Source organism: Aethalodelphis obliquidens, unplaced genomic scaffold (genome assembly GCF_003676395.1).
Source record: "Aethalodelphis obliquidens isolate GAN/ISIS:26980383/991018 unplaced genomic scaffold, ASM367639v1 scaffold22, whole genome shotgun sequence".
In the NCBI taxonomy this organism is placed as follows: domain Eukaryota; kingdom Metazoa; phylum Chordata; class Mammalia; order Artiodactyla; family Delphinidae; genus Aethalodelphis; species Aethalodelphis obliquidens.
The window spans coordinates 20,619,364-20,645,997 of record NW_020837966.1 but is presented as its reverse complement, the minus strand read 5'-3'; the positions used below and the strand labels follow the sequence as shown (position 1 = coordinate 20,645,997).

The window sequence follows — 26,634 nt, the reverse complement described above, 5'->3', positions numbered from 1 at the left end:
ACGTGCCCCGGTCCGGGAAGATCCCACATGCCGCGGAGCGGCTGGGCCCGGGAGCCATGGTCGCTGAGCCTGCGCGTCCGGAGCCTGTGCTCCGCAACGGGAGAGGCCACAACAGTGAGAGGCTCGCGTACCGCAAAAAAAAAAAAAAAGTGTCTGGTGAACAGAAAGGTTCCACTGAAGGGTAAGCGTGCCCTCTGGTATCTGCCCGAAAGATATAGTCCACAATACTGAAACTATCCCGTCCTGGGTTTTAAGTCCAATGAATCGACTCACAGGCTCCAGACTCCTTTTACAGAACACGTTGGATCCTTTGCCAGGATCTCAGTGAATGTGTTCCTTACTTGTTCATTTCCTGCTGCTTTTTGAAAAGCCTCCTACTTCCTTTCTGCCAGTTGCATTTGCTCACTCCTAAATGAAAGCAGCTTCAAGAAAGCGCCGGCCAACATCTGAGCAATGGGAGGGCTGTGTTGTCCCGCTGTGTAATCCTGAGATTGAGGTTTGTTTTAAGCCCTTCCATCCCTGTCGTTACGCCACCAGATTTCTCTTTGGACCTTTAACCAAGTGTTCTCTTTCTGTGGTTTTATTTTTCACTGATTTAAAGTGTTACAATTCATATTCTTTCATAACATTCTTTTGTACGTGTCAGTAAAACATTGTGTTTTTCTGCAGAGAATCACTACGCATTTCATTTGCTGTTTGATATTTTATATTTGTGCATGTGTATATATATATGTGTATATATGCATATCTTTATGCATACATATGTGTATGTGTCCATATATATGCACACATACATATAGCTTTTGTAATTCATAACTGCTTAAACAGTTTTAAGGTTTATTCTATGGTTTTTTTTGTTGAAGTCTATCGTGTCGTGTCTAAATAATGAGAATTCATTCTCTCTCTCAAATATCTCTTGCCTTTTATTGCTTTTTTCTTGTCGTATTTCATTGGCTATCACAATAGCCAATAGCAAGAGATTTCTTGCCCTATCACAAGAATCTAAGTTTTCACATAGACAGGTTTGAGGTTTGAGTGAATTCATCGTTAGCAGCTAGGTCCTAGAGTAGCAATTCATATTATGATCCTTAAATACAAAAACTGCAGTCTGATATGAATAATTCATGTCAGAGACACATATCAAAGAGCACATTTTCCACAAAGTGAAACATTCCTCCAAAGACAATGAGGAAAAGTATTATAGTTCTTTTATCAAATGTTTACTAGATGTTAGATACCAGGTTAACAGGTAAAGATACACTGCGTTAATTGATTGTTCGAACAACTACCTGAGAAGAGGTCTTATCTTTGTGTCTGTTTTACTGCTGAGGAGGCTGAGGTTTAGAAAGTAAGTAACCTGTTAAACATTACTATAGCATACTGATTAAACGCGTGCCCTTCTGAGTCCAGAGCCTGCTGCCCTGCACTACTAAGATGTTTTGCTGTTCATGCCTCATGTTCAAATGTCTTTTGTTTTCATGCCAGTGACTGGAAAGTCTCAAAGTGAAAGGAAGTCTACTTGTCAGGAAGTTCATATTCTGATGAATATACTATGTTTATCTCCTCATTTAGTGTTGCTGGATATCAGGGGTCAGCACATTTTTCCAACAAAGGGCCAGGGAATAAATATTGTAGGCTTTTGGGGTCGTGCCATTTCTGTAGCAACTCCCCAACAATACTGAAATAGCCCCAAAGCAGCCGTTGACGTTACCAAATGGGTATGGCTGTGGTTCCAATAAAATTTTATTGATGGACACAGAAATTTCAATTTCATATAATTTCATACATCACACACAAAATATTTTGTTCCAGTCATTTAAAAGCTTGAAAGCTTTATAAAAACTGCACATGGGCCAGAGCTGGCTTACAGGCTGAGTTTGTCAACCCTACTTTACACACTTAAGTCTTAGAACCTCAGATAAATGAAGAGGTATACATTCGACCAACCCTTGTACAAATCATTCTTCCCGTCACATTTATTTAACAAATGTTTTTGAGGGTCGACTGCTGCATGGCAGCTACGCCTTGGGCAGTAAGGATACAGAGATGAGTAAGGTGATCTTTGTTTCCAAGGAGTTTACAGTCTAGTTGGAGAGAAGGGGTGAGGTAGCAGGGTGGAAGTGGTAGAAACTTTTGCATGAACAGTGGCCACGCAATATCAAAAATACTTCAGACCTAAAGCAAATTTGCATGTGATCATTGATTCCAGCAAGCTCCTGGTGAATGGTAGGCTTTCTAGAGGCCCAGACCCTCTAGAACTGCCCTACATCCCCCCTCAGTGTCTTGTAGGAGGTGCAAAGTCTTTTTGGAGAGACACGCATGTTTTTAGGTCATGCAACGGAGTTCCTGATTCCACACTGCCGTGCTAGAGACCATTCACAGACCGCAGAGCGGTGAGCAAACCAGCGACTTTTTAATCCAGTGCCAGCTGCCAGCCCACCTCTCCTAGATGCACACTGTGATGCTCTGAAGCTCGGCGAATCTTCCTTCAGCTGATTCTAGCTCCTCAGAAATGAGAAATATAATGGGGAATGGGGGCGGCTGTGCCTGAGGTCCAGAAGCGTGAAGTCTTCCTTGAGGCTGAGCAGGGGTGAGGGGGCTTGATGGGGTTGCAGGCACACTGACCACAGAAGGATGCTCCCGGGAGACGAAGTCCATGGGCAACGCTGCCCTGTGCTTGTCTCCTTTGTCTTCTTGCTGACTTGTCTCTCTAGAATTAAGTTCTTGACCCTTCCCTACCAACGGTTCTTTTTTTTTTTTTTTTTTTTTTTTTGGCGGAACGCAGGCCTCTCAGTGTTGTAGCCTCTCCCGTTGCGGAGCACAAGCTCCGGACGCGCAGGCTCAGCGGCCATGGCTCACGGGCCCAGCCGCTCCGTGGCATGTGGGATCTTCCCGGACCGGGGCACGAACCCGTGTCCCCTGCATCGGCAGGCGGACTCTCTACTACTGCGCCACCAGGGAAGCCCTACCGAGGGTTCTTTGGTTGTGTCCCTGCTGGCTTTTTCCAGTCCCCTAGCTTCCAAGCTAGGTGCAACACACACCTTCACCAGCCTGTTCTGCTTAAAGGTAGAGGTTCTCCAGGGCTCGGTCCCCAGCAGAGATTTTCCAGTGTTTACATACTCCCTCCAAGTCATCTTCTCTGTGCTTGTAATTTCACTACTATCCAAGTGCTCACGGCTTTCAGATCAGTATCCCCAGCTAGACCTGCACCCTGGCTTCTGGCTTCAGGCTTCTTCAAACTGCCTGCCCAGTAGCTCATGTCTTCCTCACCAAGACCGGCTTGCCTCTTCTCTGCCTCCATTTCTTTTTCTCTCTCCGTGTCTCTCTCTCTCCGTCTCTCTCTCTCTCTCTCTCTCTCTCTCTCTTCCTCCCTCCCTCCCTCCTTCTCCCTCTCTTTCCCTCTCCCTCTGTCCGCCTCTCCCCCCTCAACTCTCTCCTATCTCTCACCCCTCGGTTTCTCTCTCTCTCCCTCCCTCTCTCCCCACCCCTCCCTGCTCTCTCTCCGTGTTTGTGTCTCTCTCTGTGCTAAATTAACCTGAAGTCTTCCTTTGTCTTTCGCCTGTCCCTCTGCTTATCTAGACCCAAGTATCTTGTAGTCTGATTTTGAGGTTTGGCTATAAAGACAACTTGAATTCCATTTAAGATGTCTTTACTTTAGTTCACTCTTAATGCAGCTCATAAACAACCCCAAGGATATACATGGGACAGAGTGGCTGGATGTAGTTCCTCCTTGCCTCTCTCCTAGATAACCCCAGTGCCAGCAGTACCTTTTCACAGACAAATCTGATCGTGTCTTCCCTCTGTTAAAATCCTTCTGTGAGTTTCCCACTGTTTTAAGGACTGCCAGGTATAGTATGCAGGTTTTGCATTGCACAACCCTAGGAGGCACCATTCTTCTCATCCTAGCTGCGTGAATAGCATCTCCTTCAGTTGTACAGTGTACAGCCTGTACTCCTGTACATGGCAGCTCTGGCTCACAGGCTCCGGCAGCATCTGTCCTTGAACTCCAGCCCTACCGTATCCCATACAACTCTCTCCCTGAGACCCAGCCCCAGAGTTTCTGATTCCGTAGGCCTGGGGTCAGGCCTGAAAGTCTATTTCTTTCACGTTCCCAGGTGATGTGATGTTGCTGGTCCTGGGACCACACTCGGGGAACCACTGATATAGATATAGCTTGACATAATGTGAAACGTCTTCTATTGTAACACTGCTCACTTAGGGCTCCTAGGACATGCCTGGGCGGGGGCTACCTAATTCAGTTTCGTAAGAGCTAGAGGGATCTCCATTTTATAAAATCAAATTAAATGATGATGTTTACCTATTTTCATATTAATATCGAACTGTACAAGCAGCACAGGACCACATTCTTGTTGAGAATTTTGGAAACATTACAGATTAGTCTAAAGCCCCTTGGACTGCCCCTCTTCTCTGCCCCAGCTGTTTCTTATCATCCCTTCTTTCCGCCCCCCTGCTCTATGCTCAGGGAACCCTCTCAGCAGTTCCAGTGCTTCCTGGCTCCTAGGTGGGTTTGGCCATGGGGAGGTCTGCAGGGTATCAGAGTGAGGAAGGAAAATGGGGTTGGGGACTCATTCCTCAGCCTCCCACTGCGAGGTTATGTCAGGCTGGCTACAGCTGTGGAGGGAAGCACCCCGCATCTCTCAAGGAACGTTGCGTAGGACGTGCTCTCCTTTGGTCCTAGTCACTGTTCTTGGTCTTTGAGGTCCTCCGATACCTACTTTGCAAGTCAACTTGATTTGTCTTAAGTATGGCATCCTTTTCCTGCTGGGAACCTCACTACAGAGGTATACCTCACTCTTTTTTTTTTTTATTTTTGTGGTACGCGGGCCTCTCACTGTTGTGGCCTCTCCCGTGGCGGAGCACAGGCTCCAGACGCGCAGGCTCAGCGGCCATGGCTCACGGGCCCAGCCACTCCGTGGCACGTGGGATCCTCCCGGACTGGGGCACGAACCCGTGTCCCCTGCATCGGCAGGCGGATTCTCAACCACTGCGCCACCAGGGAAGCCCACTCTTTTTTTTTTAATTGTCTTAAAATATACATAGCATAACATGTTCCATCTTAACCATGTTTAAGTGTGCACTTCAGTGGCATTAAGTACATTTCACATTGTTGTACAACTGTCACCGGTGTCCATCTCCAGAACATTTTCATCATCCCAGATAGAAACCCTACTCATTAAACAACAATTCCCAGTCTCCCTGCTCCCCAGCCCGGGGCAGCCACCATTCTACTTTCTGTCTCTGCGAATTTGACTACTTTAGGCACCTTACAGAAGTAGAATCGTAAAGTGTTTGTCTTTTTCGGACTGGCCCATTTCACTTAGCATAATGTCCTCAAGCTTCATCCATGTTGTAGGACAGGTCCCAATTTCCTTCTTTTTTAAGGCTGGATAATATTCCATTGTACGCATATACATTTTGTTTATACATTGTTTATACAAAATATACATTTATACATTGTTTATACAAAATATACATTTTGTTTATCCATTCACCCACCAGTGGACACTTGGTTTGCTTCCACCTGTTGGCTATTGTGAATAATGCTCCTATAACATGGATCTACTAACATCTTTTCAAGACTCTGCTTTCAGTTCTTTTGGGTATCTAGCCAGAAGTGGGATTGCCAGATCATACGGCAATTCTGTTTTTAATATTTTGAGGATCCACTATGCTGTTTTCATCTTCTGCTGCTTTGACCTGAAAAGCTCCCTCTTACAGTTGCTCTATCTCTATGGTATCCCACATCAAAGAAACTTATTTCGGTCGTGTCTGTGAGGTCAGCTGCTTTTGTCTTAACCCATTTATCATTTTGATGCTGGCGGGTAATTTGGTCCGCAGAAAGTTTTAGCAAAGTGCATTGCAGAAACTTTACATCATCTTGCTGGGGAAATACGAAGCCAGTTTTCAAAGCAGTTGTGTAAATTACAGATACGGATTCAATTATAATTATTCAGTTGTGGCATACTGAGGATTTTGATTGCCATGGCTACAGATGCTACAAATATTCTGTTTCCTCTCTGTCGTTTCGGAAGTATCCTCTTGTATACACCTCAGTGGTCCAGCCTCCAACCTTTTAAAGAGTCTCTCAGCATCCTTTTGGACCTAAACCTAGCTGTGATGTTAAGTTCGGAGGTTCTGCTTGTTTATCTAATACCTGTTTTTCTATAACTAAATTTTAGGTGCTTGTAGGAATAGCATGTTATGCCATGGTCAAGTTGAGGGTTCTTTTCATGTAGGAAGAAGACTTATTTGGAAAAATCCTTGGTATACCAGGATTATACATTTAAAAGAAACTGTCATTAGTTTGAAATTGTATTCTACCTTTCCCAAAAGTTAGTCACAGGTGAATTATTTTACATAATAGTAATGAGTAACTTTTTTTTAGTACTTACCACAGCCCAAGCACTTAGCAATTAGACCCAGCTATCTGGTCTTATTATTACTTTCATAATCCTGAAAGATAGTAGAATTATCCTCATTTACTAGACAAGGAAATTGAGACTCAGAGAGGTAACCTAAGTTACCCAAAGTCACAGAGCTAGTAAACAGAGGTTACAGAACTTAAAGCCTGGCCTTTCCACTGCATCCATGATTTCTCTCCCTCTACGTGTATCACCTGTGATAGGACACACACACACACGCACGCACACACACACACACACACACACACACACACTCCGCTCAGATATCTGGACTGCTTCCACACCTCCTTTGTGGTAGCCAATGGATACTCTCGCCAAATATTAAATAAGTCCTTTGTATTGTTTCCATGGGGGTGGGATTGGAGGAACCAGGGTTAATGGAAGATCCCCCTGAACTCCAGCACGGTCGTGGCAACAGCTCCGCTCAGCAACTCGAACTCAGCTTTCTCTTGTTTGCCTTGGCCTGAAAGAATCCTCAAAGTCTATAGGCAAACGAACAGAACCAGCAGTAGCTCAAGACCATAAATGGATTTTTTAGTGCTGTGCTCCGGAAGGTTTGGGCAGGTGTCCAGAACTCTTTGTACTGTAACAAGTGTAGATCCCTTTCTGGAGTGTTTGTTGTAAATGTCAGAACTCTAGGGTAATTTTGGCCAGGCTTGGTTTTACATTTTTCATGGCTACCTATTTATAGATCTGAATCGAAATCTGTTTTTTTTTACCCGGTCTACCCAGGAGCCATAAAGAAGAAGATGGATAATTTGTATAAAACTTAGAACTGACATATGGTGGCAGAAATAGAATAAAAAATAATCTGGCAAGAGCAGACAAAGGGCTGATTTCCTGCTTTCCTCATGTGCTCCTACATGTCGGTAGGAAAAAGAAAAACTATTCAATAGAAAAGTGAGCCAGTAGTACCTTCAGTACATGTATGAAAAGGTGCTCAACTTCATTCATAATCAAGAAAATGCAAAACGAGATGATGTTGGCAAAGATGTAACTGTCCAATAATGTGCAACATTGATGAGTGTGTTGACATAAGCACCCTCATAAACTGTTGGTGCGAGTGTAAATTGGTGCAGCTTTTGTCAATATCTATTAAAATGTGCATTCTGACTGGCTCATAAATTCCATTATAAGGCATCTACACTGTGGATAAAGTCACAAAAGAGTACGCCAGGATTTGTGCTTGCGCACGCGTACAAAAGACACACACACACACACACACACACACACACACAGGCAGTGATGCTATTTGTAACATTATGCAATGGAAAACCAACACCACAACAAAATAGCTGTTCCTCCCAAATTAGAAACAAGCTGAATGTTAAATTAATGACAATCACTATTAAAAATAGAATGAAATAGATCTGAAAGTGGTCAGTTGGACAGATTTTTGAGTTTCATTATCATTTGAAACAGCAAGTACCTGTGTAAATCATTTCTTAAAATGATACCTATATACTGCTAGAGTCATCCCTGGGTATCCCCAAGGGGATTGGTTCCAGGAACACCCACACACACACACACCGCCACCCTTGGATACCAAAATCCACAGATACTCAAGTCCCTTCTGTAGGTGGCCTGGTACAGTAAATCCAGTCGTCCCTTTGTGTCCACAGATAGAAACTTCATGGTAGAAAATCCACGACTGGTAGAATCTGCGGTTGTGACGCCAGTGGATATGGAGGTCCGGCTGTTTGTACGTATATGCTTATACGCAGGAAGCTGTTGCCAGTGGTTAGTTTTGGGACTGCTGTTTTAGGGGTGTGGATAAGCTTTTGTTTTTCCTTTTTACATTTTATACTTTGTGGGGAAAGAAGTGTTCCCCAGTGCAGTCTGTTTATTGAAAAAATTTAAAATTTGATTGAAATGCATTTGAGGATGGTTCTAGCAGTTATAACCCCATTTAGCTCTAAGTCTTGATCTAATCTATGCAATACAATTGTCCAGAGCTATTCTTTGGGGAGGGAGAAATACAGGGTTATCTATTTGGGGGCTGAGAGCTGTTTTCCAAAGTTGACTATGATCTGGATAGATCCTGGGCTCTGCTTTTCTATGGAAATCCATCTTTTTTAAAAGTCTTGGGTGGAGTTACTTTGGAAACAGAATGTGTGGGTGAGGTCATTTCCTTATAGGAACTTTCCTGGGGTGAGAGGAAAGCACATTTGGTTCTAGGCTGTATGCAGGGCTGATTTTTGGTGGAAAGGGAGGCTCACTAGATTATCTGGTCAGAGAAGAACACCTAAACTGTTGTGTGTTTGGAGCCCCTCTGTGCCACACTGCTAGTGAGCATGTAAGGGTAAGCTCTTTTTTGAGGGGTTGATTTTTCATGTTGGGAAACATATGAGGGGATTTCACTTTACAGTCTGTTAACACCAGATGTAAATCGGCTTCCACTGCTTTCTCCCTTTGTCATCTAGCAGAGCTCGTTTCCTTATCTGTAAAATGGGTTTGTGAAGGATAACTGGCTTACAGAGCTGCTAAGCATTAAGTGGGATGATGTAGGTGAAAATCTGCACTTGGGAGCACATGACAAGCCGTTGTTGGTACCTGTCATCACCGTTGAACCACAGCTCTACGACCTTAACTCACGAGTTTGTGCAGTTCTGCGTAAACTAGGTCAGATAGGTCATTGGCCTGGGATTCGGACCGTTCGTTAATTGGGTGGCAGAACCAGCAGAGCCTCAGAACTCAGAATGGTTGGCTAGTTACCTGCTGTGAAGTGCAAAATAGGCAAGTTCCATACCTGTTGGTGGAAATTTCTTGCGTTAGAGACTTACTGGAAGTGGAGGGGTACAAGTGTATTTGTGTATTCATGGCCCTCACAGCCCAAATCAAGACCAGAGAATTTGCCCAGATAAAAAGACCTAAGTAAACTCCCACCTTCTCCCCTGCCACTCCAGCCTTCCAGGCTCCCCCCTTTTGTCATATCTTCTTTCAACCAAGATCTTCACGGGACCACTATTTCATTGTTACACACGTACACAGACACTCATTATACTCCATTTGCCTAAATCAACCACTTGGCTAAGGCCTGCCCCGAGGAAGAGTAGTTTAGGGTCATCCCACACCTTTCAATGCGTTAATTCCAACTTGAACTAAGTAGGATAAACAGACCCCAGACCTCCTACCCTGGAGACCCAGCTTTTCAGTCTTTTTTAAATCTGCCTTTCGACATGATCAAAGCAGCATTGCCTACCCCAGAAGACAGCACGGAGGCTTCTAAGAATCCTTTGTCCTGCTTATCCTCAGTCAAAGGTGATTTTTCATTTGCATTTCTAATCACCCTCTTCAGATGTCTTGTTCCTAAAATTAGGTTAAATGTCCCTAAACGGTTCCGGTTCCCTCGTGTTTGACAAAGGCCGTCTGACCCTTCAGTACGGGTTGGCCTCTCTGTGAAGGTCTCAACAAGAAGGTCACGGAAGCGTTGATACAGAAACTAATGGGATTCGTCTTCTCCATCCTTTATTTTAAGTATAATCTCATCAACATGCCTAAATTTTGTGGGTGTCTATTTTCAAGAGTAATTAAAAATTAGTTCGTTTGAAGAACTACAGCCTAAGCTCTCTTAGCAGTTACCATTCAACGGTGGGTCAGAATATTTTCTTTTAGAGGGAGACCCATATTTCTTTGGTTCATTGTTTCAATCAACGTTCAGGGATCCCAGAAGATTGCAGGTGCCTCGTTCTTGGGTCTTAGCTCAGGACCTGGATGCTGAATGTTGTGGTCTGATGAGGGAAAGGTGAAAACTTCCTTGCAGTTCAGTTCTGTGTTGGTGGAGGGGAAAAACAGTGGCCGTCGTTATGGACATGCGAATGTTAACAGGTTTGCTTCTCAGGGGCGCTGGTTAAACAACTTCTTAACTGGCCAGAGTCCAGCACGTTAATCGTTAACCTGGGCCTGAGCGTCTGCTGCCCCGTGTATTCAGAATTAGTTTATCATTACCTCTAACTACTGCCTTTTATGGTTCCGAGGAGCTTCTATGAAATCTCTTATCACTGCCAAGCCTAACCTTCATTAACTCGGGGTTGTGGGGGGAGGAGGCAGTGTGCTGATATTTCTGAGTTGGACCAGAGTGAGCCGTTTATGGCCAGTTGAATTTTTAATCACAACTGCTTAAAAAGAAAGAGAAAGAAAAGGGGGAAAAAAGAAAGAAAGAATAGCAGCTCACTCATGGCAGTCTTCGGACCATGCTTAGAAGTTCATATTCTCATGACCTACTTCTCCACTTAACCCCTGATAACCCTGGGCCTCTCCATTTTCTTTTTGGAGGACTGGGTTAGTGGGAGTAGTCAGAGTGCCCTGGCAGGCAGGCTGGGTTCGAGGCTCCGGCTGGCACCATCCCGGAGCCCCATCTCAGTGCCCCTCTCCTCCCCGTGTCAGCTCAGCTCCTGGCAGGGTCCCTGCCCTGGAACCAGGCCTTGTAATTTTCACAGATGCTCTCAGGACTCCAGTCTCTCCTGCGGGGTGTGGGGGGTGGGGGGCGACACACAGCATCTCTAAACTGCTCTGAATAAGGCCCATCTTTTTTCTTTCCTCTCTGCTCCTTCCCTCTTTGTGTGTCTAAATCTGTGTGTGACATTTTCATTTTTCTGACTCTTAAAGTATAACAACAAATGAAATCAATACATGTCTACGTACAGGGTGAAAAATCTGGAAGAGGCTAAAAATAAAGAAAAAGAGCTTTCAAAAATCTAATTTTCAAGAAGAAAGCTGAGTTAATTTTCATTTCAGTGTCTAAAAAGAGCTTTTTAAAACATTTTAAAGGGTTCAACATGCAAGTATGAGTGTTTGGCTACAGGGCCTTTGGTATGATTCTACCCTGTAGCTGGAGGTCTAATAATCAATTATACTAAAGCTTTTCTAAGTCTCTGGAAGGGTTTGTCTGGGTCTTATTTACCGTAATAGGCAAGTTAGGGAAATTTGGGTGTCATTTATATTTCAATTCAGTACTTTTTTCATCTTTTTCAAAAACAAGCCTGATTTGGGCTTTCTTGATGGGGAGCTGTCCTCCCCCCAAAAATCTGAAATTCCCTTCTGACGCTATTAAACGCCTTCCTTTGGGTTTTATGCTTCCAGGATATTGTCCACAGAAATATATGCAATGTTCAAAGAATGTGGACGACCAGTAGCGTGTATGTTGTAGCCTCCTGAACCGAGGGTTTATGAAACTGGTTGAAGAGTGTTTTATTGAAACAAGACAAATATTTATGAACAATTCAGAATCCTCTGTTTTGAAATGTAAAGTGTGGGCCCAGTGGCATAGAGAGTTCCAGGTGTTTCCTGTCTGCGTTTGGAATGGTTCGCTGCTGCTCTGCTTTCCTAGCTGTTCAGAAGAAGCTAAAAAGCCCGCGGCTTCCCTAATAATGCCTAGATGGCTGAAAGCGCTCCCAGGAGCAGGCTTGATTTCACGAACGTAAAGCCGTCTTGAGACGCGTATAGATGGGCGTGTTCTGATCTATTCCATTTGTCACTTGCTTTCAAAAAAAAAAAAAACAACAAACTTGTTTACGAAACGAGTGTGTTCACTCCTGTAAGTATGTAGGGTCTGGTTTTGAAACCCGTTCGTACTAATCAGAGGTTTACTTTCTGGTAGCCCCAGCTTCTGTGTTGTTCACCATCCCTGGTTTCTGTGAAATAGAAATATTATGTATTCGCCCAGACAGTTGGAAGCCGTTCGTGTAAATACCGGCCGTTGTGATTTAACTGTCAGCCCCAAAGGCCCCCGCTTCGGAAGGGCTCCTTTGAAAACCAAGCACAATGAGATGTCTGTTTTAGATGAGGCCGCCAAGCCTTGGTCCAAATACTACCCAGATTTGTTTTCCGTGTGCCAGCAGAGCTGCTTTGTGTGTTGAAGCCGTAGACGGGACTTGAGGGTGGTGAGAAACACTGCTGTTTTCTTCCTCCATCCCTGATCTGCCCCAGGCCCGGGATTTCATGATGAGACGTGCAGCAAAGCCACTGCCTTTAGGAGCGCTTGGAACGGGAGAATGGAAAACTTGCCCCAGAGAGACTGTCCAAAGACACAAGAAAGACCAAGCGTGGGATCCAACCAGATTCACGCAACTGTGAAAGCCAGCTCTGGGGGCCCCTGGCTGCCAAAGGGGGATCCAGGAATACCCAGGGCGGGGGGTGGGGTGGGGGGTTGGAAAGGAGGACCATTTTTCTGGCGTGAATAAGAAGGAAGGAGAGAATAGTACCTGCTTCCTGCTTTGGTTCTTCTTTTTTGCATCGTGGAGTTCATTCTCCCAAATGCTGGGCATCCAGGAGCCCACAGAGGAGAAAGGCTTGCTTTTTTGTTTTTGTTTTATGAGGGCGAGGGATGGGTGAAAAATAGAAGCATAAAAGAGAAATTGAGTCACCTGTACTCCTGCTGCCTAAAAATAGCCCCATTTGCCACACCTGCTTTCAGAGCTTTTTTTCATCCTCTGTTTATACATTGAGAATATCTGAGTATAGTTTCCTTCATATTCTCATGTTAAAGCTGCAGAATGTTATATATACATCTAAAACCCTCCTTGAATCTAACCCCAGCCCTACTCCCAAGCTAGACCCCTCCCCAGTGCAGAGGGCACTCCCTGCTGTGAATGTGATATGTGTTCCTTCCGTCTGTATTTTCTACTTCTGGGTCTGTTAGATTGCCCTCTGGTTCAGATCTCTTCCCCAGGCTAGAGCACATATTTTATCCATCCCCCTGTTATTGGATATCGAGGTTGTTTGCCATTTTGGTTTTGTGTTTTTGCTTTTCCAAGCGATGCTGCTGTGAACTTCCCTGCACAGTTTTCCTTGTGCACATGTGCTGGCGTTTCTTCTGTGGTGGAGACCTAGGAATGGAGTTGCTGGTTCCTGGGCAAGACCAGACTCTGAACGTGGCAGGCAAAAGCACTTAACCTCATGCCCCCGCTGAGTCCATTTATAATAGTTGTGCTTGATTTCCGGGCAACGGATTAATGGACAGGAAAGTGGACGGAGGGGACAGACAGGATGCAGTAGGGATGGTGTGGAATCCTCAGGCTCAGTCATTTACCATGCTGCTGGCGCATCTATCTCGTGGTGTCCTGATCGTCACAATACTTGCCTCTGATAGGAAACATTTGGTTGAGGGCCTCACCTCCGCACCCCTGCACCCCCAAGCGTACAGCAAATGAATCAGTCCTCGTAGAAGAAACAAACGGCTTTTTGTTGTTGCTGCCGCTGCTCTAAAGATATCTGTTGTTTTCAAAACATTTGCAGCTATTGATTTCAAGGAATGGGTGGCCGGAGGCCCTGGCCGCTGGTTTCCCCAGGTGGAAACATTTGCAGTGGGTTTTCAGAGACGTCACAGGGAAGAGCCGCCGGCCAGGGCTCAAGGCAGGAAGTTGTCTGTTTGGTATTTACTCAGGCATCTTTTGGCAAGAATTGATGATTCAGTCAGAGCCGACAGTGACCGCTTGCAGTTGCTGAGATGGTGGGGGGAAGAGGCTCTTTTTCCTCCGAAAAGCCTGAGACCCCAGTTGAAAATCAAACTTTGTCACGACTCTCCCGATGAGACCCTTCTGCCCTCCAGGGCTCAAAGCCTCGTTCCTCCGTAAGTTAATCGATATCGACAGACGCCCCTTGGAGCCCATAGCGCTGGGAGAGCCAGAAGGGACATTAGTCATCATCTCGGTCAACCCCTTGGTTATGACAGAGGAGGAAACTGAGGCCCGGGGCGTGAGACGGTCACACTGGCTCACACATGTTCGAGAAGTTAGGGGACCAGCGCTGCAGAGGGCCAGCTCCTCTGCCTTCCAAGGGCAGGGACCACCGCTTGGATCTGTGCCCTCCAGAACCCCACTAGCGCTGGCCACGTGGTAGGTGTTCAATGAATATGTCATCCTCTGAGCATCCCATCCCCGGGGTGGCTGGTTACCAACGTGAATATGAAGGCAAAGTCACTTCCTCGCGGGGGCCTTGGGAAATAAGAAAGGAAAAGTCAAACACATAAAAAATGTAAACAGCAGAGTAAGCCTGCCTGTTTTTAAAATTATTGTTTATATCTTGCCTCCTTCCACAAAGGATTTGAAGCAGCTTATGAGCGTTAAACGCCAGTAGCAGGGCCCTTACTAGGCAGTAAGTAACTGATTGCCACGTGAGGCTTACAGATAAATGCTGAGAGGCAGGGGGCAGGTGGAATTATCTTTGTCTCTAAAGAACGTGTGCAGGTCTGTCTGTATAAACCACAGTCATAATATATAAATAGAACCTCAGAGGGACGCTAGAAGCTCTGTTGCCAGGGGTTTACTTATTTATTTTGTCTTTTGGAGGAGGAAAGCTTGGGGATGGCTACGGAAGTACAGAGAGGAGGGAAAAAATACTTATTCTCGAACTTATCAATTTTGTGTGTCATACGCTTTCTCAGATCCCTAGCACAAAGACGTTTATGTCTACATTTCCAGAGATGTTAAAAAGAAAGACCTTGCTTATATGTATAATCAACAATTTAAAACAGACCTTACCTGGGAGCTAGTTCCATTCAAATAACTAAAGGTTGGAAATTCGAGGCTTTCTTGCTCATCTGTCTTAAGGATGGAAAACTGTTCACGCCGAGATTGCCCCCTAGTGGTCCCATAGGTTATTGATGGTCTCGTGCAAAAGGCACTGGCAGATCTGGTCCCTGGGGGAAGCACCACCATCAGCCTCTTGGGTTGCTCAGAGGTGAAATTGGCCGCCACAGTGACATAATTCTGCGTGGAGCAGCTGGTTGGCTTTTCTTCTTTCATTCCCATGGTTTTTCTTTTACTTCTATGCTGCTGTCCCCCGATTTCTAGAGATGATGCAAGACGGATCTCATGCCCAAAGCTCTGATGACCAGAGAGAGGGAGGCCTTCCTTGGCAAGTACTTCATCCAAGGCCGTGTGATGGGAGGGGTTGTTTGGAGGTGACTGCAGCTCAGCCGGGGTGTCCAGCACTGTGTAGAGAGGTGCTTTTCAAGCAAGCTTCTCATCGATAGCCACACCCGTTAAGAATGGAGAACGGGGCTGGCAGTAGCTGTGTTTTAATTACAAAATTTTGTTGAAGTCTGACTTAGGATTGCTGATGCCTGAGACCTCCTTGCTCTATACAGTTTTAGAGATTGATTACATCTTCCTTTAAATCCATCTTTCCATTGCCAAGTGTTCACCTGCCGGTCGTGATTTCTCATTTGGCCGATTCTCATTAGACCTGACGTAATGAAACTCCATCACTTTGTCCAGTTACTGAAGTAATACAGTCTTGTTTCTAAAAGCACCGGGAAGAACCGAGAGTGAGAAGTCACCTGTCATCTGACGATGCAGGAAAAAAGCTGTTACCCTTTTACTTTCTGCCTTATTTGTAGTTTATTGTGTAGGTGTGTATGTATGAATAAGCATGTTAGAAAGTGAGAATAAAAATGTATGTTTACACACTCATACACACACACAGTTTTTAAGAGATCACCTTTTTCCTGGGGTACTATAGCTTTTTTCTTTTTTTTAAAACTTAGCACCATATCATAAACAATATCCTTTGTCATTACAGTGCTTGTAATGGCTGTGTAGTTGTCAACATGTGGCTGTACTGCGATTTCCTTTACATATTATCGTTGTCATTTTTACCGTTATAAACAGTGCTATATTGAAGATTCTTATATATAAAACCTTACATCCATTTATATATTTTTCTTAAAAGTTTCTAGACTTGGAGTGTTTGTGCCATTATGGATATTTCCTCAGAAAGGTGAGGGCTGCTGGTTTCCCACAGGTAGTGTCTGAGCAGCTCTTCTCCTTGCCCTTTCATTCGTACTGGGTCATTTTTAACCTTTGCTAGGGGATAAGTGAATACTAGCACCTTTTTATTTAAATTAGCACTTGTTTTTATACCTAATTGGGTTGGACCTTGTTTCATTTATTCATTAGCCAGTCGTATTTCCTCTTTGGTGCAAGGCTTGTTGCCTTCCCTCGGTTTTGCTTGGGGTGTTCATCTTTTATCTTACTGATGTAGAAGAGCTTCATTTATATTAGAGACAGCAACACTTGCATCTTTGTTGCAAACATTCATTCCCATTCGTTTGGTTTGCCTTTTCCTGAGATTTGAGAGACACAAATAAACAACCTTTAGTTAATTAACAAATTGTTTATTAAATAATAAATTAGTAAATAATGCATAAGGTTTTAGGCTTCAAAGAGTTGATAAATGTTATGGACTATCTTTCACAAGATGGGCAGTTTGAAAATTGTAATATTTAGGCTGATGGGTCTATAGGTTTATACAGTGGAATATGTTTTTTCTGATCTGGTTAATCAGTGTTCTGCCACCTTGTTTGGGAGGGTTTTGTGTGATATTATTCCTGCCCAGTACATTGTAGTCCAGTTCTATTAAAACCACCACCAACATGCCTGACACAGTGAAGAAAGTTGCATGAATTAAATTCTGTGACTTTTAATTCTGAGCCAAAGTCTATGCCTTGAATCCTGAAAGTCTAGATCTTTAAGGGGCCTGGGTTTATTAGAAGAGTGGGGTCAGAGAAGGACTTCCTCCCAGTAGTGCCCAAAATGATGATTCACGGGAAACCACGTACCTAAAATGGCATCATGTGTGGAAGAAGTATAGTTTAGCTCTTAAGGAAAAGAGCAAACTCTTGGCCTGCAGTTCTGTGATCTCATAATCTTCTATTCTGAACTACCTCCCTGGGGAGTGGGGCTCTCTTAGAATAGAAATGGGATTTGGCTCTAAATCAAAAACTTGATAGACTATCATTTCCAAAGAGCCGGGAGCACTTGAGTTGATGCAAAAACTGTCCTTTTCATATCACAAGCACGGTTGTATAAGAACATGGTGATTTTGTGTTTTTCCCATACTTACTTTGAAAGGATTTCTCAGAAATGCTTTGTTTCGTGTATTTCCCCCACATATCAATCAATCATGTTGTTAATTACTATCTGAACAATTAGCCTATATGCATGCACATAAGTGATACTAACTCAGTTACCCTCATATATAACATCTAGTGACTTACATGGGTAGATACCTACTTAATACTAAGTGCTACTCTGTGACGTAAATCACAGCATAATCCTTTTTGACCCACCTCCTAGAGAAATGGAAATAAAAACAAAAATAAACAAATGGGACCTAATGAAACTTCAAAGCTTTTGCAAAGGAAAACATAAACAAGAAGAAAAGGCAACCCTCAGAGTGGGAGAAAATATTTGCAAACGAAGCAACTGACAAAGGATTAATCTCCAAAATTTACAAGCAGCTCATGCAGCTCAATATCAAAAAAACAAACAGCCCAACCCCCAAATGGGCAGAAGACCTAAATAGACATTTCTCCAAAGAAGATATACAGATTGCCAACAAACACGTGAAAGGATGCTCAACATCACTAATCATTAGAGAAATGCAAATCAAAACTACAATGAGGTATCACCTCACACCACTCAGAATGGCCATCATCAAAAAATCTACAAACAATAAATGCTGGAGAGTGTGGAGAAAAGGGAACACTCTAGCACTGTTGGTGGGAATGTAAATTGATACAGCCACTATGGAGAACAGTATGGAGGTTCCTTAAAAGAACTACAAACAGAACTACCAAACGACCCAGCAATCCCACTACTGGGCATATACCCTGAGAAAACCATAATTCAAAAAGAGTCATGTACCACAATGTTCATTGCAGCTCTATTTACAATAGCCAGGACATGGAAGCAACCTAACTGTCCATCGACAGATGAATGGATAAAGAAGATGTGGCACATATATACAATGGACTATTACTCAGCCATAAAAGGAAACGAAATTGAGTTATTTGTAGTGAGGTGGATGGACCTAGAGTCTGTCATACAGAGTGAAGTAAGTCAGAAAGAGAAAGACAAATACCGTATGCTAACACATATATATGGAAGCTAAAAAAAAAGGTTCTGAAGAACCTAGGGGGCAGGACAGGAATAAAGACGCAGATGTAGAGAATGGACTTGAGGACACGGGGAGGGGGAAGGGTAAGCTGGGACGAAGTGAGAGAGTGGCATGGACATATATACACTACCAACTGTAAAACCAATAGCTAGTGGGAAGCAGTCACGTAGCACAGGGAGATCAGCTGGGTGCTTTGTGACCACCTAAAGGGGTGGAGTAGGGAGGGTGGGAGGGGGACGCAAGAGGGAGGGGATATGGGGACATATGTTTATGTATAACTGATTCACTTTGTTATGCAGCAGAAACTAACACACCATTGTAAAGCAATTATACTCCAATAAAGATGTTAAAAATAAAAAATACTAAGTGCTATTCTTTGGAGGTGGGAAAAAGTGGTTTGTAGTTCCAGTGAGTTATTGCGTGCGAGCATCACTTCATTCCTTGAAAATGAGGCATTCAGAAGATGGAGTCATTATAAAATATGTCAGATCTGTATCTGTAATCACCCATCAGTAATGATTTTGCAGAAGCAGCCCTGGTGCATGATGGCTGCCCAAGAAAGAGTGTTCAGATGCAAACCGGGCCGGAACTGTGTCTGCTACTATGGCTGAGATGTTGACTCCAGAAGAATAACGTTCTCTATTTGGGACCAGGAAGGTTGTCATGGAGATGGAAATCTTCCTGGTACCATAAAACCCCTGCTGGTCGTCTGACCTGAGTCCCGTATTTGCACAGGTGGCTCTCCTAGCTGAGAAGGGCTGAATAAAAACAAATCTGTTCTTCCTGAATGGTGCCTTTATGTGTCCAAAAGAATATGTTTCCTTTCTTTAGCCCCTCAGTTAATGACCCGTTATCAGCTAATTAAATCACAGGTAAATTTTATATGAATTCGTTTGTTACACAACACTTGCTAACTAACCCCATATTCCTATGTGTTTAACTATATAACTGTTTTAATTAATGGTGAGAATGAGGGGCATTGGGTGGTCATCTGAGAAGAAGAAGAATGTACCCACAAAAGACAGACACACATGCACAGCCCATAGTGTAATATTAATTTCCATTTAATAAAGGAGGCTGTTGTAAATAATGCTGCTGTGAACATCGGGGTGCATATATCTTTTTGATGTGTGAATAAATGAACATCTACCATGTGCACTGCAACTTTGGGATACCATATTTGCATCTCTGTTCTCCTTGGAAAAGGAATAACGTAGCTGGGATTTCTGTTTCACTGAGTTATATTTCAGATGTCGAGGTCGTCTACGTGATATGAAAACGCATCTGTCCAGGCTCTCTCCCTACCCGCCTTGCTATCTTGCCTATGTCTCACAGAGCACAACTTGATCTATGTATAAATTTTGTGTAAAAGCTTTCATTGTAGGTTTTTTATTCGTCTGCGATGCCTTTCTGCCCCAAAGATTGAGATAAAATTGCCTTATCTAAAATGACAGAATAACTAGCCCTGGTAGTGTAAAGTTCTCGGATCAATGATATCCATATACCCAGCCCCAGTAATGCAAAACCACAGCTGAGTTTTCGTGTGTTGTCTCTTTTGCTCATAGGAAGAGTTTCTTCTTTTTTAAAAACATTTATTTATACAGGATCAAAGTAACTGTCCTTTAGGAAGTGTTGTGTGTAAAACATTGTCACAGCTCTGCCAGAAGGTGGCGCTCTGATACCATACCTCTGCATCCTTCCTTTCCACAGAAGAGACTACAGTCGCACTGCATACCGGAGTCCAGGATTTTCTGTAAGATGCCACATAGCTTATCTTTAGAAATACCTGGATCCCTGAGGGATTTGCCTTCCATCTGACCACTCCTTGACCGAGCTGCTTTCTCCGTAGCTGTACACTGAAAGTTATCATTTCTTACGCTTGCCTGGATTCGTGGTGTCAGGTCCGGAACATAATAACATAATATACCGCAAAATAGCCACTCCCATCAAGCAGCCTTACGTATGTTGGCGGCGGGGGGAGAGGGGGTTCAGCGGTTGGGAGAATACTGCAGTAAAAGAACATTCAGAAAGATAAATATTAAATGGAATTGATGAGTATTGAAGAAAATAATTTTACTTGTTAGGGGCCTAAACGTATCAAGAACTGAGTATCTTCTTTTTCTCTTCTCACATCCATCTGACAATCTCTGTCTTACGGGAAGCCATTTATTTAGATGGTAAAGAACACCATTAGGGAAATGGAATCTTCTCTATAAAAACCGCAACCAAGTTGTAATTTTGGGCTGCAACCAAGTTGTAATTTTGACTGAAAACATAGTAATTACCTCAGACAAAAGGTTTTGCACTTGCTTCTGTGTGCTCGTGAGCCAGGTGCGTCAAGATGCCTGCGCCGCTGGGCGCTGATCTTCTCCGGTATCGTCTGCTCTTGTGTTTTCCTCTCTGCTTAATAATACAGCTCTAAGAAAAGGGTCTCATTGGATCTAAAAGCTGGCGACAACTCACGGAGCTTCGTTTTCTGATCGTTTGTTTTACAGTTTAGATGACAGTGTCACCCACCTTGTTCCCACTGAATGTGGACGGAGCTGGAGGGTCAGATTTAACCAGGCTTCCTTTCGACACCCTGTGAGCCTAGGGTGGCAGCCTCCTGTCTTTCCAAGATTGTTGTTTATGCTCTCTTTATAGTAGGCACAAAAGAGATATTCGTTGAATGAATTATTGATAGATTGGAAGTGGGAGAGACTGGAGAGGGAGGGAATAGTTAAGAGTCTTCTGCAGTCATCAAGGTGGATGATGATGATGGAGAATTGGTATGTATGGAGAATTGGTGGGGAAGTTGAGACAGGCTGGCTGTGCCCTGTTTGGCAGGCAGGTGGCACAGAACCTAGGAACAAACCAGAGAAACATACTAAGAGTACATGGGACCTTGAGTGCAGGGTATCATCTCTGAAAGCCACTTCCCAGTTGAGAGTGGAAAGGACTTGGAAAGATACCCCTCGCTCAGCACAGGAGTGGGCATGATTTTAATCAGAGGTGGAAATCAAGTGGAGAAATTAGTTCCGTTATTAAGAGCCCCACAGAAAACCAAGGCGGCTGTGGTTTCGTGTTTGGATTTTGCAACTCGAATCAGGTTCATGAAGTCGTAGCAAAATTTCAGCGCAAGTTTGTAATGATAACATGTCCAAATAGTTCCGAGGATTACAAGATTTCTGAGTCACCTGACTGGACTTCTGTGGGAAAAGAAAAGGGAAGGTGGAATACAAGAAGAAGGTGTGACAGCACGCTTGCTCTTCAGAAATTGGGAGTCCGCCTTGGGAGACAAGACTTGGCATAGAGGAAGCTGAACCCAACCGAGCTGAACAAAAGAAGCAACGACATCACTCAGAAGGAGCAGAGAGTTGATGGAGATATTCACAAGGGCTACCGTGGATGGATTAGGTGTCAGGAAGATAGGACGAAGGTAGAAATGGCCTGGAATATATATGTAGGTGGTTTAAAGGGGCTGACCCAACTTGCATGGAGGTGGGAGCTGGCAGGTGGGCTGGGCTGAGTTATTGAGATGCCAGAGTAAAAGGAGGAGCTCGCCCTTAATCCAGTCTGTAACAAGGAAGCATTGTTGGTGGGAAGAGCGTGTTAAGTGTGTGTTTTAGGGGGATTACCCCGGCGGTGATGCTGATGCAGGCTGGAGCCATGGCGATTAGCGTTCAGCAGTCCTGGTAATTCAGCTCAGAGACAGTCAGGGACCAAAGTGAAATGTGCCACGCCTCACGTGGATATGGGGAAGGGGAGGGAAAGAAGTTTAAAAGGGAAGTTCAAGTTCAATCAGTAGCAGACTTCGAAAACAGCTAGGCCTTCCCCTGGTACTGTTTGTAACCCCCCCATCCTATGGGGACTGGGTTTTCCAAACAATAAATCTCTGACAAGTAATACCAGTAACAACCACAACATAATTTTAGTTAATATCCATCCAACTTTCCCTGTGGCTGGTTCTTTCTAGATACTGAATGTGTATTAAGTCATTTAATTGTCACAACATAGAGGTAGGTATTGTCGTGATCCTTATTTCACAGGCAAAGGAATTGTGGCGTGGACGGTTCTGTAATTCACCCAAGAAGATGCAGCTAATAAGTGGCAAACCCAGATATGAGCCAGGAAGCCTCCGCAGACCCCCTACTTCCTTTTATAATTCAACAGAAGGTCTCTTTGCCCTTCCTCTTCCCCCCTCCCAGGCATGGGCGTTTTGGAGCTTGTTAGTTGGATGCCACGATTTTGAAATTTCAGTGGTTTCTTAACATCTGCAGAGTCATTAGAATTAGGATATCTCCAGGAAATCCAGTTCTTGCAGTCATTCTTATCTAGAGCCTGACACTAATAGAAATAGATGCGTCTGAAATGGGATAGGTGCTGAGTTGGTGTGAGGACTCAGCAGGGAGGCTGTGACTGCAGATCAGCCCTGAGAGCCTGGCAGGATGGCGGCTCGTGGTCAGCCTCCAGGTGTGGAGACTGTAGCTCGTGGCTGTGTGTTACCCAGCATCAGCTCTGGTTAATCTGGCACGACCAGATTCGTGCCTTGGTCATGGTCATGGGTGATCCTTCATCACGCTCTGCAGTTTCAAAGGCAGATGGCACGAGATCAGGGACCGTCAGTCTTCTCCGCGGCTCTGTACCAGTGCCTGGGACCTGGAGTGCGTTGCAGGGGGAAAGGCAGCAGGTATGCTATCGGCAGGTTACTAAAGGGGTCCAGGAAACTCCGTCACATTCTTAGCGTAAGAATAAGCCATGTGGCCATTTGTCCCTTTCGTGTGGTATCACTGGCCACTGGGGGTCACCTGGTTGCAGTTCTCCATCCTCAGGCGGCGACAGGGCAGGTTTCTAGGACGTCGGGATACACAGCTTTTACCTCAGAAACAGCAGCAAGTCTGACCAGTGAGTCACGCGGCCACCATGTGGCCCTACCCGGTATGTGTTATTAAAAAAAAAGTTAGCTTGTTACCGATTCATCACAGCTTTGGAGCATTTTACCTACTCTACTCCCTTTCTACTCCTGGTATGAAAAGGTAGGGTTAGGTTACAGCTAATAGCAAGTCATTCATTGTTTCAGATGTAGCAATTAGGAAAAAATACTCAAACATTTACTCTTTTTTCGAGTAGCTAGGTTTTGTTATTGTTGGTTTTTAATTTTGAAGGAAAGCAGTGTTAAACTCTTGTGTTCTCATGTGATACTTAGATGTCGGCAGTAATTCTGGAACAGCCGCCCTTATAAAACTAACCACTGAATGTTATACTTATCCCAGCCACAGGGATGAAGATCTTTTCAAGTTAGGGTACCAATGGAGTCACCCATTGATGGACCCTAAAGAAGGAAAGAGTGGCGTCAGGAGGGTGCAGAAAGGGGGACGGGTCTAGGAGGTACAGTTGACCCCTGAACAGCACGGGTTTGAACTGTGTGCGTCCACTCATGCTTGGATTCTTTTCAATAAATGCAGTCAGCTCTCCGTCTCCACGGTTCCACATGCCTGGATTCAACCAGCCGGGATAGTGTGCTATGTTTGCGATCCGGGTTGCTCGCATCTTTGGATTTGGTATCCACAGCGGGTCCTGGAGCCAATTCCCTGCAGATAGCGAGGGATGACTGTATTTTCAGTGGAGTGACAGGACTTGCTGATTTACCACAACTGGAAAGTGCAGAGGAGAAAGGCGATTTTACAGCTCTCCCTTCAGAAATCAACAAATCGCACCGAGGTCACTTCTCCCTTGCTGAAGGTTGGGGGGTTCTCGTGGGTTCCTGATGGGTTCAGCAAACGTTTGAGCCCCTGTTACGTGCCCAGCCTTGTGCTGAGCTTAGGACGTGCTACGCCCCAGCTGTAGGTGACTTTTCTTAACTTCCTTACGTTCCTAAGATACTCATGGAGGCAAGTCAATCCCCATGTGATGTCACTGCTGTAAAACTAGTGATGGTGTAGCTGAAACAAGATTGGCAATGAGGTGGTAACTGTTTACGCTGGGTGATGGGTGCATAGGGTTTCATTACACTACTTCTCTACCTTTATATATGTTTGAAAATTTCCATAGTAAAGAAATATTTTTATAACATCGGTAATCACCCTCTAACTCTTGAGCCTTTTGGATTTTGAGTTTTCTTAACTCGAGATGCACCTATCATAGCAGCAATTATCACAAGACTTTTGCTTTAGAAAAGTAGCTGAGCGGACAGAATTCTGATCATTCAGCTTAAAGATGAGTTTTCATGTATTTCCTCACTCTTCATAAATACGCCAAGAAAGGCCGGACCAAAACCCCGCAGAAACAGTTTCATCATTTACCTAACGGTGTTCCTGTCAAGTGCATGTATGTTACTGCTTCCCAAACATACATTTTTTCCCCCCTCTGAGTGTAAAGAACAAACAGAACAAGGAAGCAAATGTTTCTGAATAGCCATGTTTAAATTAATCATATGCTTCCTTAAAGGAAGCAAAAAAAACAGGCTCCTAGCCCAAATACTCTGTGGTGTCTACCCAATTATTTTTAAGCTTGGAAAATAAGGCCCAGAGTGTATAATAGTCACATTGTAACACTGTAGTCACCATATAATTTAGTTCTTCAGTTAACCGCATCAATACACTTGTGAATCTTAAAACTCTACCAATTGCTTCGCCCGTACATTAATGATTCTGTTGTATATTATAGCAGATATGGGGAGGGAGGGCAAGGGAACACGGTGTCCTCGCTTAGCTTCCTTGAATATACTTAGTAATGCTCGCTGAGTTATTAGTTATATAATAAAACCTCATTATTGCGTGCTAATTTGTGGGAAGGATTGGCCATTTAATAGCTTGAAGTAAAATATTTTCAAAATAATGTGGGAATTTTTTGTTTGGATCCTAACTTTTTTTTTTTTTTTCTACTAACTGTGAAAAGCATCTCTGTGTTGAGAAAATGTGAGTATGGGTGGATGTTAGGTGAAAGTAAGGAGTTATTATTCATTGTGTTGGGTGTGATAATGGCATGGTAGGTTTTTTCTGAAGTCCTCTTTATTTCGAGATAATATTATGCAGTATTTATGTATGAAATGACATGTTCTCTGGGATTTGCATTAAAAGACCCCAGGAAATTAAAAAATGGAGGGGTGGGGATAGATGAAACACGAGTGGCAAAAAGTTGATATTCGTTCAAACTTGTGTTGCATACACGGGGGTTCATTAAGTTAGTCTCTCTGAGTATGCTTGAAGATTTCCACAATAAAATGTCAATAACAAAGCAAAGGAAAAGATCAACAGAAAAATCAGAATAATGTTTACCCTGGGAAGATGTAGAATAGGGAAATTGGGTTGGAACCCTCAAGAAGCATCAGCAGTTTGAAGATTGTTGTTAAGCTGAATGGTGGGGACGTGGGTATTTAATTTACTGTTCTTTGTACTGCGTGCACTGTGTGTGAGCCTGTTGTTTTGTATGTACTATACATTGCATTTTAGAAATGAAGCTCATCTATATGGAACAGTTTTGTTTTTTTTCAAATACGTGTCTTCACTGTGACTTAGTAAGAGTCTTTAGGACTGTACTTTGATGAATCAACAATCCTTCAAATCATACAGTGCTGAAATTCTTGGGAGGGGCAGAGCAGAGTAATTGATCAAATAAAAAACTGCTTTCGCGTACCAGCTATAGCTTCTGTCTGAATTGGGCAGCTTTCCTTAAAGCGACAAGAATTCTTGAAAAGGAAAGAAAGTGATCTGATCCTTAAAAAGTAGACAAAACAACTTTGGTTCATGATAATCTTTCTTTGGATCTGGGTGGGGTTTTTTTTTTTTTTTGGTTGCCAGTGCTGTCCTAGAAGTCCACCTTGTTTTACGTTTAACAGCTCTCTGCCTGAAGAAGTGAGTGTAAATCACCCCCAGAGAAGCCCTTGCCTATGTGTGTAAAGAGGTTTATACCTGGATGTACATTGCAGTGTTGTACATTCAGAAACATCCTGAATGCCCATCAACAACAGAATGATTAAAGTATGGAGTTAAAAATAATGAGACAAATACATGTGCACTACATGGAAAGATCTCTAAGATGTACTAATGAGAGAAAAAATGAAGTTACAAAATACTACACAATGTTTGATAGCATTTATGGAAAGACACATATCTATGACACAATATAGATCTATAAGTAAAAACATCTGGGAGGGCATACCCAGACAGGTGACAGGGGTTTCCTCTTGGAAGGAGATGATCAGAGGAATTTTAGCTATATAGCGCATGCTTTAATTTTTTTACAGGCATAATATATTTGTGTATTACTTCTGCAATTAAAAATTATGTAAAGGGCAAGCCACTTGCTAAGT

The 26,634-nt window shown here is 43.7% G+C and overlaps 1 protein-coding gene across 2 annotated transcripts in view; it reads left to right on the top strand.

The window, feature by feature from the left end:
• The window catches only part of PDZRN3 (PDZ domain containing ring finger 3), a 247,078-nt gene that overhangs the window by 99,168 nt on the left and 121,276 nt on the right, over window positions 1-26,634 (top strand). Inside the window, exon 1 of one of the 2 annotated variants that reach the window (XM_027121410.1) lies at window positions 401-496. The exons of the other annotated variant lie outside the window; for it this stretch is intronic. Coding sequence (XP_026977211.1) covers window positions 413-496 — 84 coding nt within the window. The 5' untranslated portion in view covers window positions 401-412. Of the gene's footprint in view, window positions 1-400; window positions 497-26,634 lie in introns of those variants that run through there. 2 annotated transcript variants of the gene reach the window in all.